Here is a 20,404-nt window from a genome sequence, read left to right on the forward strand (position 1 = left end):
AGGCCAATGCACAGGCTATACTTGAACCAAAACTAGCCTTAGAGGGAAAGACTTGAGAAAAGCAGGTGAAGAATTATGAAAAGGCATTATGCTAATGAAGTAAGTCAGACAGAGAGAGACAAATACTGCATGATATCATTTCTACCTGGAATCTAAAAAAATACAACAAATTAGTGAATATAACCAAAAAAAGAAGCAGATTCACAGATATAGGGAACAAACTAGTGGTCGCCGTGGGGAAAGGGTGGGGGAGGGGCAATATATTGGTAGAGAATTAAGAGGTACAAACTACCAGGTAAAAAATAAGCTACGAGGATATATTGCACAACACAGGGACTATAGCCCATATTTTATAATAACTATAAATGGAGTATAACCTGTAAAAATCGTGAACCACTATATATTGTACACCTGTAACGTATAAAATATTGTACAGCAATATACTTCAATAAGAAAAAAATCAGGAGTTCCCATCGTGGCACCATAGAAACAAACCCAACTAGGAACCATGAGGTTGCAGGTTTGATCCCTGGCCCTGCTCAGTGGGTTAAGGATCCCACTGTGAGCTGTGGTGTAGGTCACAGACGCGGCTTGGATCTGTTGTGGCTGTGGTTGTGGCTGCGGCGTAGGCTGGCGGCTACAGCTCCGATTCGACCCCTAGCCTGGGAACCTCTGTATGTCTCGGGTGTGGCCCTACAAAAGCAAAAAAAAAAAAAAGAATGATTAGTATTCCGAGGTGAGCAGCACAGTCAAGAGGACTGAGTGATCAGATTCTGAATCCTAAAGGCAGAGCTCTTAAATCTTTATCTTCTCCTTGATCTTCTCACCTCTTTCACATGAGATCAGAAAACAGATGGAGAGCAGAACACAGATCCTTACTTGAATTTCTGTTAGAAAGAAGTAACGGCGTGACCTTCATTTCAAGCCCAGCAGGGCTGGTTCAGTCCTCTTCAGGGGTCTGATCAGCTCCTCCAGGAGGAGAGGTTGGGTGGTCAGAATATACCCTAACCGATGGGCTGGCAAGGACGTACCTGATCAAGTCCAGGAAGGCGTCTGCAGCTGTCACTTGTACAATTTTGCCTTCTCTGTGCATGTTTTCCTTTGTGCCCTTCCCAGGATGGATGATGATGACAATGATTATGCCAATCACCACGGCAATGACGGTGGTAGTCATGTAATAGACTACGGCTCGCATCCCCATCTTCCCTGACGCCTTACTATCTAGGGCCGCCATTCCTGGTGAAGGCAAACAGAAGGAGAATTTCAGGAAATCAGTTCGGTGGGATTCTCCGGTGGAAGGCAATGGGAAGAGCATTTCCTTCTACACTCCCCTGCCCCCTTCCCACCCAGCCATGGCACCACATTGAATCAGGGGATCACATCAGGTGGAGGAAACAAGCCACAGAAGGGCTGGGTAGCAGCTGTGTCCGCAAAACCTGTGCTCACCCACGTTTCTGCCCCCAAGAGCTGATTTCACATGGCTTGCTAATGGTTTGAAAGCGTGGACTATCAAATTCTTTCCTAGGTTGCAATAGGTGAGGAAGCTATCAGTGTGAATCAGTGAAGTGTGTGTGTGTGTGTGTGTGTGTGTGTGTGTGTGTGTGTGTGTGTAAGAAATACTTTAAAAAGATTTCTGGCAGGATAATCTAAGCATATCTCAAGTTTCAAGCACTATGGTGACCCACACAGATTAATTGCCGTTAAATTCTTTTACAAGAATTATTTTGTGTATGTACTTGGTAGTCTTTTTTGGGGGGGGATGTTTTTATGTAAAATTTAAGCTGTTATTCTATTTACCTCCCAATTTATCTTCGATTTGCATTTAAAGTAGGCCAAAGGTCTCAAAGAGCATCTCTGTCATTTCATTTTATCTCATCTGATCAAAACATTTTTAAAAGAATCATGTCGGTGGGGTTCTTCTCATTTTTGCCCTCTGCCTTCCTCCACCTTGTCCCACAGGCCTGGGGTGGGTGCCTTATCTCCCATTTAACATTCTTCCCCTTGTTTTCAGGACATCTTCAAAGAGTACCTCGGGGAAGGTATAATCCTCAGGAATAGAGGAGTCCTGCCTTTGAAGGTTCCCTTAATTGCTCCAGCAAAGGGAACCCATCTCCATACCTCTTGGGATGGGAAAAAAAAAAAAATTGGAAAGGACGCAAAATTCTCAAAAGATTAGGTCATCTAGAATAATAGGGGCTCTTCTCTTTCATTAGCCACGTCTTCACTTCTCTTCCTTCTTTGTCCTCCCCAAATCCACTAAAACACTCTGTAGTGTGGATGTAGTTATCCAATTATGACATTATCCAAATATAACCTCATCCAATGATAGTTAAGCAAACGACTATCTTTACTATTTAAAAGTGTCATTCTATAAATATTGTTAAAGGTTACGTTGTATTTCTGTGATCAGTATCAGATTTGAATAGTGGTTCAACATGTAGGTAGCAACCCTGTTCATACAAATGTACTTAGAAGAAGGTAAAGTATTGAAAAAAATAGTGCCCATGACTGCCCAATAACTGCCCACATCTTGAGACAATGATAATGAGCTTATATGAGAACTGAAGCCACGACTTTCAAGTTATAATTTTGTGTGTCGTTGAATCATATCATTCATAATGTTCGTAATAAGCACTCAGTCCTCCATGTGTTCTTATTTTTAACAACAACCTTTAAGGCAGATTCAAGGACAATTAAGCAAGGTCTTGCTGAATACCAAGCAAAAGCGAGGGGAGCATAAATCCAGTTATTATGTTGCTGGATTTAGTGTGTGCCTTCTGCCCCCGAGAAAACCAACTGTGGCTCCCACAGTGAGGAGGCCAATTTTGGCTTTCATGCATGAACTTAGCTTCTTTCATCCTTGCCCTGGTTCTTGAAACCCAGGGCTGAAACCCACTTATTGGGGTGGCGCCACTTCCACACTCCACCGTCATTAAAAATGGGCTAATCTGTTCTCAATCCAAGTGGTCCCATTCCCCCGCCCCCAGGTTCATTCTCAGGTCTCCATCACATCTCCACATGTCTTGGCTTTCCTGTGCTTGAAATCATTTCTCCCAGAAGGGGCCCACTCTCCTTCCCATCATTGCCTGAGCTTGTCACCACTGAAGCCTGCAATTCTTCGGCGGGTGAGTGGTGTGGGCACAATAGGCCGGATATCTCTGCTGGCGGGGGGGGGGGGTACCAGGCAGCAGTATTTTCTTCCTCCGAGATGCTTTCTTTCCCTCTCGCCTTCTATTCTGTGGTGCTGTTCCGTTCTCACGCCAACTCTTCTCTGACGCTCCTGCCCACTATTCCCGACCTATAGCTATTCAGAGAGAGCGCTAAGTGGTGAAGGCAGAGCACTGGAAACCAACGGGGCAGACAAAGGAGGAGGCTTAAGTCTCCCTCCCTCCCACCACGGGGCGGCAGGGGAGGGGGGAGAAAGTTATTCCAGCATCCACAGCTACAGGGCCATCGGCTCTAGAAAACAAAGTTTATAGGTGGTTTTTTTTTATTTTTTAAAAAGAATACCAGTATGAAAGTATTTTCTCCATAATTTCTAATCCTGTAATACCTGAAGACAAACCTTGAGGCATTTTTTTTAGCAGTGAGCCTAGAAGGAGAATTAATAGTCAAATGAGAGGCCTCGCAACCTCTGATATTGGACCCTTTTCCTTTGTTTGTTTGTTTGTTTGTTTGTTTGTTTGTTTTGGCCACACCTATGGTCTGCTTAAGTTTTCGGACGGAGGATCGAACCCAAGCCACAGCAGTAACCAGAGACACGTCAATGACAACACCAGATCCTCAACCTGCTGAGCCACCAGGGAACTCCTGGTCCTTTTCCACTGAAAGAGAATAAAGCAGCAGCTGTGATTGTTTCAACCAAGGAAGGGGTGTGTGTGTGTAGGGGGTGGGTATCTTCCCTAACCATTTATCTGTTAGGTCCTTCCCCTAAAAGGGGTCTGCAGTCCACTGGGCTGCTTGCCCACTTCTGCTCTGAGTACCTCAGCACCCCCCTCCCTCCACCGCCTCGTCCTTCCACCTCGAACCACTCCCCTATTCTCTGAGACAGGCTTGTAAAATTAAAAGGGACCACCAGAAGCAAGCCCACACGCTGTCATCAGGCAACAGCAGGACGGATGAGGACACTCTGACACAACACAGCCTGAAAGAGAAGGACCTTGATGCTGATGGAAATAGGAAAATGGAGAGAGGGTTCTGGAAGGCAAAACCTCACATGAGCAGCCTGTCATGCTTCCTTTCTCGCACACAAATTCTGTGACCATCTCTCCTTTCTCCTGCCTCCCGAAATTCCAGACAAAGCTCTACACCAGAGGCTGCACACAAATGTCAGAGTGTCTGGGCATCAGGGTAAAGTACTAAATCACTTTGCAGAAAAGGGAACTTTGGCAGGAAGGGCCCTAAATGTTTGAGAGGGGGAAAGTTGGCATCGAGCCCTGTCACTTTAAGATACACGGAAGAAAAGGCACCGGGGTGAGGGGAAAAGAGGAGGTCACTTGGGTATGTAGGTACTTACGGGCGTGTGTTATGACAACTATGTGTTCATCTAAATACGGATTTGAGAAACGCATTCCAGATCAAATAGTAAAGATAATGATCTTGACCGGTCTCTTTTCTTCATTTGATCTGGGCTTAGCTAAACCAGCCCCATTTAAGACATCCTGACATCTTTATTATAAAAACAATCTGTCCTCAGAATTGAGATCCTCTTGAAACCCAAAGAAATATTATACAGTCTATTGCTACAAATGCTATGATAGTTTTCATTACAATGACATGTTTGTAAGTTTTTATGTTTTGTATATTTTGAGTTAACTTTTGTGCTGGTCCACTGACTCACTCACCACACTCTCCCTCTGATCAACGGCACGTATTCACGATGACTGTTTGTTGTACATATTATTGATATCATTCCCAAGGTAAAGATCCAAGAGACCAGAGACATTAAGTAACTTGCCCAGTGTTGCACAGCTAGTAAACAGAAGTGGCAGGATTTGAACCCACACTCTCAAGAGAGTAAGTATGCTTCCCACTATCCCTCAATTCTTACGGATGAGCCAGGAATCACCCACATTTCATTTGCTTGTTTTCCATGCTAGCGTTCTCTAATGTTCTTGCATTCGAGTTCAATGTTGAAATGAACCACCTGGCTGGAAGAAAATTCCATGGAGGGAGGTAACTGTGGAAAAACTCTGACATTACCCACCTTGAGGAGAAGTGGGAAACACTGGTCCCCAGAAGGACTAGCTAGAAAGCTGATCAGTTCAAATTTCTCACCATTTATAGAAAAATAGCCCAGAGCATGTTCTGATGGTGAGTGGAGGGCCATGGATACTTGCTGGCTTTGGGCACCTGAGTCTTACTTTCTAAAAATCAACTCATCAATAACCAGTCATCAAGAAAGTAATCAATCATTCACTTCTGCAAACCTGTAACATGCATTTTAACAAGTTCAAAATGATATTTTCTAGAATGTAAAAGATTTAGACTTTGTTTCAAATACCTGGGTATTTTAGGCAGCAGTCACTTTGAAGACAGAGGAAAAAAAAGAGAGGTATTTTTTTTTCGTTTTTTGTTTTTTCCTTCTTTTTTAGGGCCACACCCTGGGCACATGGAAGCTCCCAGGCTAGGGGTTGAATAGAAGCTACAGCTGCCAGCCTATGCCACAGCCACAGCAATGCAGGATCCGGGCCGCATATGTGACCTACACCACAGCTCACAGCAACGCTGGATCCTTAACCCACTGAGCGAGGCCAGGGATTGAACATGAATCCTAATGGATACTAGCCGGATTCCTTTCCAATGTGCCACAAGGGGAACTCCCAAGAAGAGAATTTTTTTTTGATGCACATGGGTCAATACGCATTTACCTCTTTATTTATGAAGACAGTCTTTTTTTTTATTTTAATTTTTTTCCCACTGCATTCACAGTATGTGGAAGTTCCTAGGCCAGGGACTGAATCCAAGCCATAGCTGCAACCTACACCACAGCTGCAGCAACACTGGATCCTTAACCCACTGTACAGAGCCAGGAATAGAACTGGTACTGCCAGAGAAACCAACCAGATTAACCCATTGTGCCACTGTGGGAACTCCCGTGAAGACAGTCTTTAGATAATCCGTTTACACAACAGGTAGGCACCAAATTCACATATTTTGGGGGGACTGAAGTGGGAAAGTATTTCATAAACATGTGCATGGAACTCTGTAAGTCTACTGTAAATCAGAGTGCTCTGGTATAATATTTGGTATGACTTCTTAGATACATGAAATATGTACTCAGTCAAGCATTAAAAGACAACATATAAATAATGTCATGTCCCCAAGGTATTATTTGCTTGGATTTTATTCTCCCATCTGTTAAAAATCTGTCTTATATATTCATGCATCTCAATCTATTCCCCCCATAATTTCTCCCTCTAGTTTTGAAAAATGGAATCTAAAGCCGTCTGGTATGAATTGTCTTTCCATTCATCCTCTTGGAGCTTCATTGTTCTTCTGAGACCACTGGACTAGGCCCAGAAAGAACAGAAAAGGGGGATGGCAACTGCTGACTTAAGGGTATTGTTCTGTTTCAGTTTTTATTTTATTTCAGAGGTACTCCTTCTCTGCAGTAGGCTTCTCAAAAACACTCATCTAATGAAAGCTGCCTGTTCTCAACCCACCTAGAGTTTCAAGCTGGGCAAACTTACAAGAAAATCGAGGGCGAGCTCTGGTATGTACCGTATTCATTTGAATACAAGGTGATTTTTTTTTAATAAGAAAGTCAACCTGAAAAAATATGATATGCTTCATATTTGCAGACTACAAAATAAAGCTCGTGTGTCCTAAAGCAGCAGCCCATTGCCGGAGCAAGGGTACCCCAGCACCCCCAGCGCGGACCAGGAGCAGGAGGGCAAAAAGCCCCGAGGTAGGGCTGGGAGGGGGTGGGAGTGAGCATGAAACAAATCACTTTAAACTTCTGTCTAAAAGCTTTTTTTCACTGAAATACTTTCTTCCGACTTCGTAATAGACTAGATGGGACAAAGGTAAGAGTCTCTGATTCTAGGGGTTCTGGACTGGAAGGCAAATTTTTAAAAGTTAGGTTAGAAATTACATCACAATTTTGCATCGCAATTAGCAGAATTTAATCTAAGAGACAATACTTCAAACTACTTAACGCCAACTTAAGGCATTTTTTTTTTTTAATTTTTATTTATTTTTTGTATTTTTACCTCAGTGGCATGTGGAGGTTCCCAGGCTAGGGATCCAATTGGAGCTACAGCTGCCGGCCACAGCCACAGCAACGCCAGATCCTAGCCTTGTCTGTGACCTATACGGCAGCTCACAGCAATGCCAGATCCTTAACCCACTGAGTGAGGCCGGGGATCGAACCTACATCCTCATGGATACTAGTTGGGCTCGTCACTGCTGAGCCACAATAGGAACTCTTGGCATTTTTAGAAGCACATTCTGTTTTAAAAAGTGGCACAGTGATTAAGAGTTCAGGCTCTGATGTTAGAATACCTGGATTCCACTTCTAGCTCCCAGGAACTCTGTAAGCCTGTTTCCTTATCTGTAGAATGGGAATAAGGAAAGCTCCCTCACGGAAAGGGATTTTTGTACAGAAAGCACTTAGCTTTGCACTAGTAAGCATTCAACAAATGCTGCTATTAATTCATCAGATAAATAATAAACAAGCTACTCTCTAAGTATTATTTGACCTCTCTAAGCCTCCATTTCACCCGGATAAGAAGATAAGAATACCTATATTGCACATTGAGGGGAAACTTACATAAAGAAGCCACACAGGGGAGTTCTCATCGTGGTACAGCGGTTAACGAATCCGATTAGGGACCATGAGGTTGCAGGTTCGGTCCCTGGCCTCGCTCAGTGGGTTAAGGATCCGGCATTGCCGTGAGCTGTTGTGTAGGTCTCAGACACAGCTCGGATCCCGCGTTGCTGTGGCTGTAGTGTAGGCTGGCGGCTATAGCTCCAATTTAACCCCTAGCCTGGGAGCCTCCATATGCCGCGGGGGCAGCCCTAGAAAAGGCAAAAAGACAAAAAAGAAGCCATACAGACTTCTTAACCCATGTGGTGCAGTGGGGTTGGGATCTGGCATTGTCTCTGTGGTGGCTCTGGTTGCTGCTGAGGCACAGATTTTATTCCTGGCCTGGAAAACTCCATGTTCTGTGGATGCAGCCAAAAGAAAAAAATAGAAAAAAGAAGAAGCCATACAAAGCAGGCCCTTTGTAAATGCTAGTTATGCTCCTTATACAACCCTCTCTACTTGAGTTTTAGTTCTAAGAGCAGAACCGTCTGCTTTATTCATTGACGCAGCCGCCTTGCCTAGAACAGCGTCTTCACAGGAAGGCAACCAATAAATAACTTGTCAAATAGTCATTCTTACCACTGTTGTTGTTAATATGCTGGCAGGAGGCCAGAGATTTTAAAAAACATTTAGCCTGAGTTCTTCCCTGAAGGACAAGCGCTCAAGTTGCTTGCCTTTAAAACACTCTGAAACACAGGCTCGCGCATTTTGACGGCCCTTCCCCTAAATAATCCAAGAGTGAGGTCCCTTCTATCTTGAAGAAGCAGAGACAGACTTTGCGGGGGAGTGTGTAACCCAGCATGGCCTGGGCCTTTATTTCCAGAGCTGGGAGGTCCTCAGAGAGGGTGGCAGGAGCAGAGACCCGCTTAACTTTGCTCCTCGCCGCAGGGGTGGCCCTCTCTCTTTCCTGTCCCTCCCTGCCCAACTTCTTTATTCTTTTCCCTGCTCTTTTTTTTTTGTCTTTTTGCTATTTCTCTGGGCCGCTCCCGCGGCATATGGAGGTTCCCAGGTTAGGGGTCCAATCGGAGCTGTAGCCACTGGCCTACGCCAGAGCCACAGCAACACGGGATCCGAGCCGTGTCTGCAACCTACACACACCACAGCTCACGGCAACGCCGGATCGTTAACCCACTGAGCAAGGGCAAGGACCGAACCCGCAACCTCATGGTTCCTAGTCGGATTCGTTAACCACTGCGCCACGACGGGAACTCCCCTGCTCTTTTTTTAAGGGGGGGGGGGGAGTGCCGTGCATGGGCGAAGGATCGAGATGGAGCCCACAGCTTGGCACCAACCTAAGCTGCAGCAGTGACAATGCCAGGGCCTTAACCCAGAGGCACACGAGGAACTCCTATTTCTCCCTCTTTAACAGGACTCGTTCTTGCAGACGAACCTGTGTAAGTAATTGCCAGAGTCCCATCTGTTCCCATGTTAACAGAAAAATGAGCAAATAAATGGAAAACTCAATGTAAAGAAGGGACTCCGAGAGGCAGTGCTGACGATAAAGGTCATGAGATCCATTTACTGGGTCATGACTAGTATTTTTATGCTAATGAAGGGAGAACAGAAAATGACAGACTATATACCACATGGGGTCAAGGTAGTACTGCACGCTGTTTCGTGAAACTGTTTTTAGCTGTGTGTGGCCAGGTCGCGGCTTAAAATACATTTATATCATATTTATAGGTGCTGATTTTAAAACGTTTACAAACCCTGGTATATACCCCATTCGGTTAACATCACAGGCTTTATTTATTTATTTACTCATTCATTTATTTATTTTCTTTTTAGGGCCACAGCTGCCGCATACGGAGATCTCCGGACTAGGGGAGAAATCAGAGATGCTGCTGTCAGCCTACACCACAGCTCTCTGCAACATGGGATCCATGGGATCCTTAACTCACTGAGTGAGATCAGGGATCAAACCTGCGTCCTCATGGATACTAGTTGGGTTCCTAACCTGCTGAGCCACAGTGGGAACTCCCAGTAGAGGCTTTTTTGTGTGTGTTTTGTCTTTTTAGGGCCGCCCCCATGGCATATGGAGGTTCCCAGTCTAGGGGTCCAATCGGAGCTGTAGCCGCTGGCCTACACCAGAGCCACAGCAATGTGGGATCCGAGCCGTGTCTGTGACCTACACCACAGCTCACGGCAATGCTGGATCCTTAACCCACTGATCGAGGCCAGGGATCGAACCTGCAACCTCATGGTTCCTAGTTGGATTCCTTTCTGCTACGCCATGATGGGAACTCTGTGGTTTTTCTTGGTTTGTTTTTTTGGTTTGTTTTTTTATTTTTCCAGTATTGGCTTTAAAAAGGAACCACGAGCTATGGTGCTCCCTTCCTGTCGTCTTGCCTCTGATCACCCTGACTGCCCACCCACCACACCCCAAGACCTTATCCCTCTCGCTAGCGGAGACGAAGGAACCGAGGGTGCGGATCTCTGGTATCTGGTCAACTCAACAGAAATGCTAGACATTGCAGTGAAGGAAGACGTTTAGAAAAGGTTTGTGTCATGGAAATTTGAGCAAGGAAGGCTTTTATTTGAATCTGTGATTCTTAGGGAAGAGTTAAACTATCTTCACAAAAGAGCTGAGAACCACTGTGTGGAATTCATGGTCATGACATCGCAAGTATTCGCACATGGGTTTTCACCCTGGCCAATGTTTCCTTCCCATTGTAGCTGTTCATAGAACCACAAAACTTGGCATTTCATTCGCCTATAACACCACTTAGTTTTATGAGGTTCTATTGCTTGAGCGTGACAAGGAAGCTTCCTTACAAATTTACTGCTAGTGATGGCAGATAATTTGTCAGGCCAGTTGATGTTTTAACGAGACCCTTACGACTGGTCAATGCAAGTCTTTCCTTAAGCTCAAGAGTTCACTGGCAGAACGAGGTGTGGAAAGGTAAAAGGCAAACACTCTCTTTCGAAAGACTGTTACATAGAAGAATCAGCGGAGCAGACATTATCATCAGTGGCAGAAAAAGTCCTATCATCAATCACCTTTTATTCCCACTCTGGTAGGACTGAGGCACGCCCTTTTCCCTGGCATCCTCGAAAAGGACCTTCCACAGAGGGGCGCAGGGAGGAGAATCTGAGGCTCAACTTTGTTTTTTGGTCTTTTTTTTTTTTTTTTTGGTCTTTTTGCCTTTTCTAGGGCCGCTCCTGCGGCATATGGAGGTTCCCAGGCTAGGGGTCCAATCAGAGCTGTAGCTGCTGGCCTATGCCAGAGCCACAGCGAAACAGTATCCGAGCCATGTCTGTATCCTACACCACAGCTCACGGCAACGCCGTTTCCTTAACCCACTGAGCAAGGCCAGGGATCGAACCTGCAACCTCATGGTTCCTAGTTGGATTCATTAACCACTGTGCCACGATGGGAACTCCTGAGGCTCAACTTTGACTGCTGCTCCCTCTTCACATCCAAGAGCTTCCAGACCCTTCTCCTTCACCTTGGTGGCTGGGGGGATGATGGGGGTGGGGGACGGGCGGGGAGAGACTGCTTCCCCTGGGGAACCGTCTGTGAGGTCAAGTTTGGTCTTCTCTACACTGGTCTCCAGCAGCCAATCAACCCATCCCATCAGTCTTTCTCAGCAGCATCTCGGGAAACTCTGCCAAGGGCCGGCTCCGAAATCCACTTCTCATGGGCCCCCGCTGCCGCCCGTGCGAGGCCCATGGAGAGGTGATTTAGACACCCCGTTACTCTGCACGCTGGCCCGTCTGCGCTCACGGTATTGGAATGTGCCGCACAATATGCTTTTTTGAAGAGGAACCAGGGAGTAATTCATCTTCTTTATGTGTGCTAAGCAGAGCAAGAGGGAGAGGCGAGCGGGACCCAGGACGAGCTGGGGAGTAGTGATTAGTAACAGCTGACAGCCTCAGACCAAGACCCTTTCTTTGGTTACCTCATTGTAGCCGCCGAACACAAAGGAATGACTGTCTTCTCGCCAAGACTTAGAAACCCAGCTGAAAGGAAAAGCGTGGGATGGGCATCGGGGGCCAGGGGCCCATCGGAGCCGCTCTTGGTTATACCTGGGAAGCCTGGCTTTGCAAAGAAACCTCTAGGGTGTGGAGAGATGCACCCACAGGCGGCGGACCCTCCCGCAGCACCCCCGCCAGGAGCGCCAGCTTGGATGAGGAAAGTAGGTGACTGCTCACAGCCCAAAGGGCGCGCAGGGAGCAGCAAATGGCTCTGGTTTAATGAGAGGAAGTTCTTTGAGGGCCAGAGGCTCCAGCCCCCTCTGCTCCTTTTCCCTGAAGAATCATGATTTATAACCACCCACCGGATGAGCTGCTCCACAATTTCGCCAACAGCCCTCTTTACTCGGGGTTGGCTAACTGCTCCGGAAACGACCTTTATGTTCTGGGCCCGTGCGACCTTCTTAAGAAGATGGTGATCAAGACAGCACGTTTTCTAACTGGCAGGATGCTGAATGGGATTGAGTTCTACCCCTGGGCCAGACTTGTCCCAAGTGAATCAAAGGAGGTCATCCGTTGACTGCAAAACATGTCAGACTCAAGGGGTGCTCTTTCTTCTCAGGGAAGGCCTGTCCCTCACAGCAGAAAAGGAATTGAAAGACTGACAGAAACTGAAAGCAACATATGGACATTAAAACCCAAATCCATCTGGCCCCGATTCCCAGAACAGTTGAAGCAGAAGTGTGACTCCAGGCCTTGACATGAGGCTGGACAGCAGCGGAGATTCCTGGGGCCAACGGAGGCATACACACCGTGTGACCCAGGGTCCACCCCGACCCCGCCAATTCCTCATCAGAAGATTCTGGAACCATACCCTACCTGAGAACCCTGAAAAGAACTGAGGTGAAGTCTGTGACTAGACACAGAAATGAAGATATTTTTAAAAGGTGGATTTCTTAAAAATTAAAAAAAAAAACAAAAAAAAACAAAAAACGAGCATGAAGTGTGTTCACCTCAGCTATTTTCTGAATTACATTCAGAATGTAGAATCTTATCAATGATATTAAAAAAAATAATTTCGAAAAATTTAAGTCCATGTTTTGACCAGTTTTGAGAGGGTGCAAAATTAGGTCTTTGGGGACGGAGGTGGGGGTTGAAGAAAAGGGGAAGAGAAGATTGTGGAGATAAGAGAGTTGAGGGAATGACAGATAAGAGGAGAGAGAAAAGAGAAGGAGAGAGAAAGGGAGACTTAAAAGCAGAGACGTATGGAATGGAGAAAAGGTTCAGAAGGTGCTTTTATCTCAGGCAACATATTTCTTGGGCTGTGGCCAACCCACCCCACCCCCCTTCGGTCCTGATTCGTTTTCTCAGCATTTAAAAGTTCATCAATTGTTCTTATCTAATCTATAAAGGAATAGTCGCACCCAAGGACTGGGAGATTATGCTCCCAACGACCCGACTCAAACAATAAAACACTATCACCTCACAGAGTGAAAAAGACTGTAAGCTCTGGAACTGCTTGCCTTCCCTCATCTCTGCCTTAAACCTAACTCAGAGAGCATTCTTTCCCTGGAACAGGAAAAGCTGCATTTTTTTTGCCCCCAGGCCAAGGGCGACCATGGGACTGAATTATTCCTGATATATTCCACAAGAAGTGAAGCAACCCTTTACGGCTTGTTTCCACAAATTCTACTTTAGTTTTGTAACATCAGGTGCATATTTTGATTTTTTTTTTTTTTCAATTGCCCCAAATTCTCCACAGGTCATTCTGGGCAGGCCCTTGTATCAAACTTCATGTATCCTGAATAGACTTCAGTCTTCTAAGTGGATGTCAAAGAAAAGACGTGGAAATGTTTGGTTGATTTGAGGCTGATATTACATGGGTTGGATTGGTAATATTCTTCTTTTTTTTTGTCTTTCTGTTTTTTTAGGGCCACACCCTCGGCATATGGAGGTTCCCAGGCTAGGGGTCGAATCAGAGCTGTAGCTGCCAGCCTACACCACAGCCACAGCAACGTGGGATCCAAGCCACATCTGCGACCTACACCACAGTTCACAGCAACACCAGATCCTTGATCTGCTGAGCGAGGCCAGGGATCAACCCCGAAACCTCATGGTTCCTAGTTGGATTTGTTTCCGATGCGCCATGACGGGTACTCCAGTAATATTACTCTTTAACTTGGACTTTGGGGATAGGGTGGGTAACTGCAGTTGTCAGTGTCTGGGGAAAAACCTAACTAGTGAATGAGACTATTTGGGTAAAATCTGGTCACACTAAAAGGCAGAGAAGAGAGAAAGAGCAGATGAACAGGGGACATTGCTGTTAAAAAAGAGGATGGGATAAAAGATTTTATAAATAAGGTAAAGCAAAGCAGGTACAAAACACTGATTTCAAATGACTAATTCGAAGGACTGCGACAGCCCCATCACGAATAATGGAAAGAGGCAGTAAGGTGGTAAAGTGATATTAAGGGCAATTTACTGCTTTTGAAAAAGTGGCTATATGAATTGCTTCTACAATTAAAATTTTCTCACGTATTCATTCAACTTTCTTTAAGGACCTTTTCAATGCTTTGGTCAAAGACACGATCATCAGGGCCCTTGTGTATTTAGCAATAAGTAAGACTTAAAAACAGACTATTTTTGTTTTGTTTTGTTTGTCTTTTTTGCCATTTCTTGGGCTGCTCCCGAGGCACATGGAGGTTCCCAGGCTAGGGGTCTAATCGGAGCTGCAGCCGCCGGCCTGCACCAGAGCCACAGCAACGCGGGATCCGAGCAGCGTCTGCAACCTACAACACAGCTCACAGCAACGCCTGATCCTTAACCCACTGAGCAAGGGCAGGGATCGAACCCGCAACCTCACGGTTCCTAGTCAGATTTGCTAACCACTGAGCCACGAATGGGAACTCCAAAAACAAACTGCCCTGAACAAATACAATGCAGAAAATTATCCAGCACAGTGATGTGGTTCGGAATGGGGAGGAAACACGGAAATGTGTTGGTAGATAGTGGAGGGAAATGGTTGTAATAAACAGTAGAGTTTGCTTGGTTTGAATCCTGGATCTCTCACTTACTAGCTTGTGACTGGTCAAGAGATGTCACCTCTCAGGGTCTCGGTAAATAAGGAATAATAATAGTATTTACATCATGGGCTTGTTCTGAGGATTAAATAAATGCAGCCTGTGATGGCTTCGAACAATATATGGCACGCATCTTAACCATGATGATGGTGGGGGTTTTTTGCCTTTAAAAAAATATATATATATTTCTAGGTCTGAAAGACTCCTTGGAACACCACTGTAAAATATGAGCTCTCAGGAAGTAAAATTAAACCCTATATTTCTAGGCACATGCTAAGCACGTCATCGGATTTAATCCTCCCAAACAACCTCCATGGTTGGGATTTAACAAATGCCATTTCCAGATTAGGAAACAGGAAGGCAAAATCATAAATTCAGGACACACAGCTAGTAAGTGGCTCCTGGCGGCATCTGAACTCAAGTCTTTCCACCCCCAGAACCCACTGTGTATTTAATCCCTACACCGACTGCCCTAAAGTCTTCTTTGCACCAAACTTGCATCAACTCTTGCTTTGCATTTGATTTGCCTAATGGGGAATTCTGACAAAAGTCTGTTTAAATTCATATTTGAAAGGATGCCAAGTATCATAGTAAAAAAAAGTTGTGGTGCACGTGTTGAAAAGTAAAGCAATGGTGATGACTGGCTTCTGTCAAAGCAGTGAGCAGCCTGCACTAGACTTAGTCTGATATCTTACTCAATTGGAGAGTCATGACATGATGGCTTTATTCAAAAGTTGATATGCGGATGGATATCCTAAATGAACAAAGAAAAAAAGAAACCTCAACCATGGGTGACTGAACACTGCAAGGACCTTGGGTGATTTCAGAACGCCCATGTCTCCTGGTGAAGCTGCAGCATCTCCTCTACCCTGTACCCTCCAGAGTGTCAGCTGTCAAACTTTCTCTGAGCCTGTCCAGGAGGGCACTCGCTACCTCCTAGGCTAGATTGTAATTGGATTGATTGGTAATGCTAAAGTGTGTTCGTTACCTTAATTTTGTGGTCCATGAAAAAGTCTTTCCACCACATGAACTAAATATTCTCCACAATTTGCCCACACATATGCACTTCACTTCTGATGTCATGGGGGTTTATCATTTAATCATTTGGTGAGAAGATGACTCATCTACTCAACTCATCTACTCGAGAGTAGGAACTATTATTTGTCCATTTGCATCTCAGCCCGAATTACACTGATGAGTTATAGTAAAGGTTGGGCAGCTTCAAATTTTTAAAAGATGGTGCCTAGGAGTTCCTGCTGTGGTGCAGTGGGTTAAGAATCTGATTGCAGTGGCTTGGGTTGCTGCAGAAGCCTGGGTTCAATTTCCCGGCCTAGTGCAGTGAGTTAAAAAGGATCCTGTGGTGCTGCAGCTGTGGTTCCCACTCAATCTCTGGCCTAGAAACTTCCACATGCTGTAGTGTGGCCATAAAATAAAAAAATTAGAAAACAAAGCAAGGTGCTTAGAAAGAACTGAAGTGTGTGTGTGTGTGTATGTGTATTTTAACTCCTTTCTCCTGAGATAAATTTTTGCTTCTGGAAGAACACAGAGCAAATCTGGTCCACACTTATCAGAGGGACCTTGGTCTTCTTTTCTCCAGACTAAATACACATCATTTCTCCAACTGATCGCCATGCATGATGATTTTCAGATGTTCACCGACCTGTAATCTTTCCCACTGCCCACCTGTCAGGGCCCTCTTGCTCTGAGCCAAACCTCCTTTGCTCAGCTTCACTTCCTAAGGGTTTATCCAATTCTTCCAGGCAACCTAGATGACTCAGTATTCCCTAGACATGCCTTGAACTTTCCTGTCTCTGTGTCTTCGCTTTTAAGGCTTCCTTTGCTCTCATCCTCATTTCCTGTGGAAATCCCACTTCCAGCTCCCTGAATTCTCACAGCATTTTTGTGTGTGTGTGCTCCTTAGCTTCACAGCCAACTTTGTTTTACAGTCACGTGTGTAACCTGTTGGGCTCTCCATGAACATTTTCAACTCCTCGCGGCTACAGACCGGCAGTATCTCTTCACATCTTTACTCTACACGCCACTTCGCACAGCACCTGCCCCAAACAGGAGTCCGACAAATGTGTCTTGGATGGGATTCCTCACCCTCTTAGTGGCTCCTCTGCTTCGTCAAATGTGCTCCCGAACATATTCGGTACTAAACAAACACTCCTGATGCTGCAGAGTACAGTGAACTATTAATAATTCTACTGAGGAAGCACACGGCTATATTCATTCTTTTTTAACCACCACATCCTACTGTTGGTTCACATTAAGCTTTTAGTCACATGAACAGCTGCCAAGCTCAGTTGCTCCCTATCCTGTGATTGCACAACTGCCTTTTAAATCTAAAAGCAGAAATGTGCATTTATCCCCCGCTCCACTTCGTCTTGTTGGTTTCCATCCAGCTTTGCAGCCTATTGAAGTCATTTTGAATCGTGCATATAAGCATATGGGGTAAAAGCCATTCTTTGGGGTCACTTATCATCTGAAAACACAATGGAGGTGCCTTCTAGGTCTTTAGGTTGTTGATAAAAATATGAAACAGGACAAGAGCTTTTTTAAGTACGCTAGGGTACTTTACTAGGTATCTTTCCAGACCGTCTTAAGCCACTCATTAGGTCTAAGTATTCAGTTTCAAGTCTACTTCACTGTTTCATTAGCTTCTATTTTATTGTCAAAGGTTTTACAGAGGACCCTGGATTTTCAGAATAACCAAAATAAATTGTATTAGGAATTCCACAGCCAAATGTTATTACAGGAAGGGAGTATTTTTAAATATAGGGAACTCTTACAAGATGTTCTGTGAGACTATAATAAGTCTGACTTTGTAACTTTAGGAAATAACTCTTCATAAAAGCATCAATAGTATCAATCTTGAAAATGACACATTGATAAATATCTTTATTAAATGGGCATGTCATATCATTTGGGTAGAGATGTAAATATATCAAGGATTAATACAAGTAAGTTATTCATAAGAGAAAGAAATAGCGTCATAATCATTTTAGGCTTCAGGGAAGTTCATTGAATAATTCGCTGGCAAACAATTCTGGATTGTTACATTGATTACTTAAAAAGTCCATTATTTAAAAATGTGTGCCTTTAATTTACCTTCATTTTTGCTCCTTCTGCAATAACATTATCAGCTTGTGGTTTTCCAGGTGATAGTTCTTCAATTCTAAATATACAAGACAGTCTGTATTTATCACATACTTCTAGTGGCTACCTTAACAGGGACTCAATAGATATTTTGTTGAACAAATGATGGAATGACCCATCAAGTCACAACATAAGCAGGTGAAAATAATGAAGCAATTGTACTCAATGCACAAAGCAATGAGTTATTCATGTAACTTCTTCTGTAACTCATCAGTGTAATTCGGGCTGAGATGCAAATGGACAAATAATAGTTCCTACTCTCGAGTAGATGAGTTGAGTAGATGAGTCATCTTCTCACCAAATGATTAAATGATCAACCCCCCATGACATCAGAAGTGAAGTGCGCACGTATGGGCAAATTGTGGAGAATATTTAGCTCATGTGGTAGAAAGACTTTTTCATGGACCACAAAATTAAGGTAACGAACACACTTTAGCATTACGAATCAATCCAGTTACAAATCTAGTGGTCACACCACATAAGCGGTTGCATGGCACTACAGGGAGGGGGTTTTTGTGACAAATAAATCTAACTGTGAACAGACGTTCCACCACTTGCTGGCAGGGACACCTTGGGAAGTTTCCTTGTCTGAAAATAGGGACAATAATAACAACCCTGCAGAAGGAACAACACATATTCAACGCCCAACAGGTTTTTATACTCAATAACTTCTAGCAATTATTATACAGGTGAAATTTTAAAAGGCAATGACCAGTCAAAGAATAAAGCTGCACTCAAGAGCATCATTTTGCCTCTTGAAGGTAGAAGAGAGGAAACACGACCTGAATGGCAACATCAGTGTTCTCATACATTTTCAGCTTCGGATATAAATCACATGCTAGCCAATTTTCGAGGCATTACGATGTACCTGGCTCTGTCCCAGACTAAGTAAACCATGTAGCACTGTCTCTAATTTGCACACATCTTAATGCTATGGAAGCTTGATTGTAGAGAACATAATCCCACCGGGAATCTGCTAACACCCTTGGAAACCAAGTCTGTTATCAAAAAGCCAAAATTAAATGCTTCAAACTAGGGCTAGGTCGTGGCTAAGGAGAACAAGTCCAAGAAACCAAGGGGCTCAGTAATGCACAAAATGACACCACTAGTTAGTGGTGAGGCTGGGACCGATCGAACATTTCCCCACGGCCTTTGCAAAGCAGTTTAAAGCTTTGTGTTCGTACACCGATTTGAAACCGGTTAAGAGTTGTCCCAGTCTTGGAAAAGTCAAGAGCTTTTTTAGCAGATGGGTTTTTTTATTCTAACATAGAGAGTAAAATGGTTTTCATTGTTTATTCAGGGTCCAGGTAACACTGACGAGCTGCAGTGAGCATGCCTTAGGAAGTCGCAAATCAGCTGAAAGGGGATGCAGTAACACATGCGACACGATCTCTGAAACTGGCTACAGATGACATGGGCCAAGACGGAGAAAATGATCCTCTCTGGGCAGACGTGAGATGCACAAGCAAGGAAGGGCCTTTCACAGAGTACTCTCCAGCAAGGAAGCCAAAGAAAAGGCCTATGAACATGATGTTTACAGCACTGAAGCAGAATTGCAGACTGGCAGTAAATCACTACCGCGGGTCCAGTGCCTCCAGTGCACAGAGAGCAGGCTCACAGCCACATCTCAGCTGAGCTTGCCTCCGGGTTCCCCACTTGGCAGAGATGACAAATATTTCTATTACCATCACTAACCTTAATTTCCACTTCCTTGATAAGCCTTGAATGCCAAAACCTTCCCCCATAGCAAGTCAGTGCTGCAACAGGTATAAAAACTAGTCCGACATGGAAACAGCCTAAATGGCCATTCATCTGTCAATGGACATTTATTTACACCCACACCCACACCCACACACACTGGAATACTACTCAGCCATAAAAAAGAAAATAATGCCATTTGCAGCAACATGGATAGAACTAGAGACTCTCATTACTAAGTGAAGTAAGTCAGAAAGAGAAAGACCAATACCAGGTGATATCACCTATATCTGGAATCCAATATGAGACAAAAATGGGGAGTTCCCATTGTGGCTCAACAATAACAAATCCGATTAGTAAGCACAAGGGCATGGGTTCGATTCCTGGCCTTGCTCAGTGCTTTAAGGATCCTGTGTTGCTCAGATCTGGTGTTCCTGTGGCTGTGGTGTAGGCTGGCAGCTACAGCTCCTATTTGACTCCTAGCCTGGGAATTTTCATATACTGCAGGTGTGGCCCTAAAAAGACCAAAAAAAATTTTTTTTTAAATTAAAGAACAGGAGTTCCCGTCGTGGCACAGTGGTTAACGAATCTGATTAGGAACCATGAGGTTGCAGGTTCGATCCCTGCCCTTGCTCAGTGGGTTAACGATCCGGCGTTGCCGTGAGCTGTGATGTAGGTCGCAGACGTGGCTCGGATCTTGCGTTGCTGTGGCTCTGGCGTAGGCTGGCAGCTATAGCTCCGA

General features: G+C 44.6%; 1 protein-coding gene across 2 annotated transcripts in view; it reads right to left on the reverse strand.

The window, feature by feature from the left end:
* The window catches only part of SLC1A3 (solute carrier family 1 member 3), a 92,336-nt gene that overhangs the window by 21,947 nt on the left and 49,985 nt on the right, over positions 1-20,404 (reverse strand). For both annotated transcript variants that reach the window (XM_047766984.1, XM_047766993.1), the window contains one exon: positions 1,032-1,236. In XM_047766984.1, the coding sequence (XP_047622940.1) occupies positions 1,032-1,236 (205 nt within the window). The remainder of the gene's footprint in view (positions 1-1,031; positions 1,237-20,404) is intronic.

The sequence above is a fragment of the Phacochoerus africanus genome, chromosome 1 (assembly GCF_016906955.1).
Source record: "Phacochoerus africanus isolate WHEZ1 chromosome 1, ROS_Pafr_v1, whole genome shotgun sequence".
Lineage (NCBI taxonomy): Eukaryota > Metazoa > Chordata > Mammalia > Artiodactyla > Suidae > Phacochoerus > Phacochoerus africanus.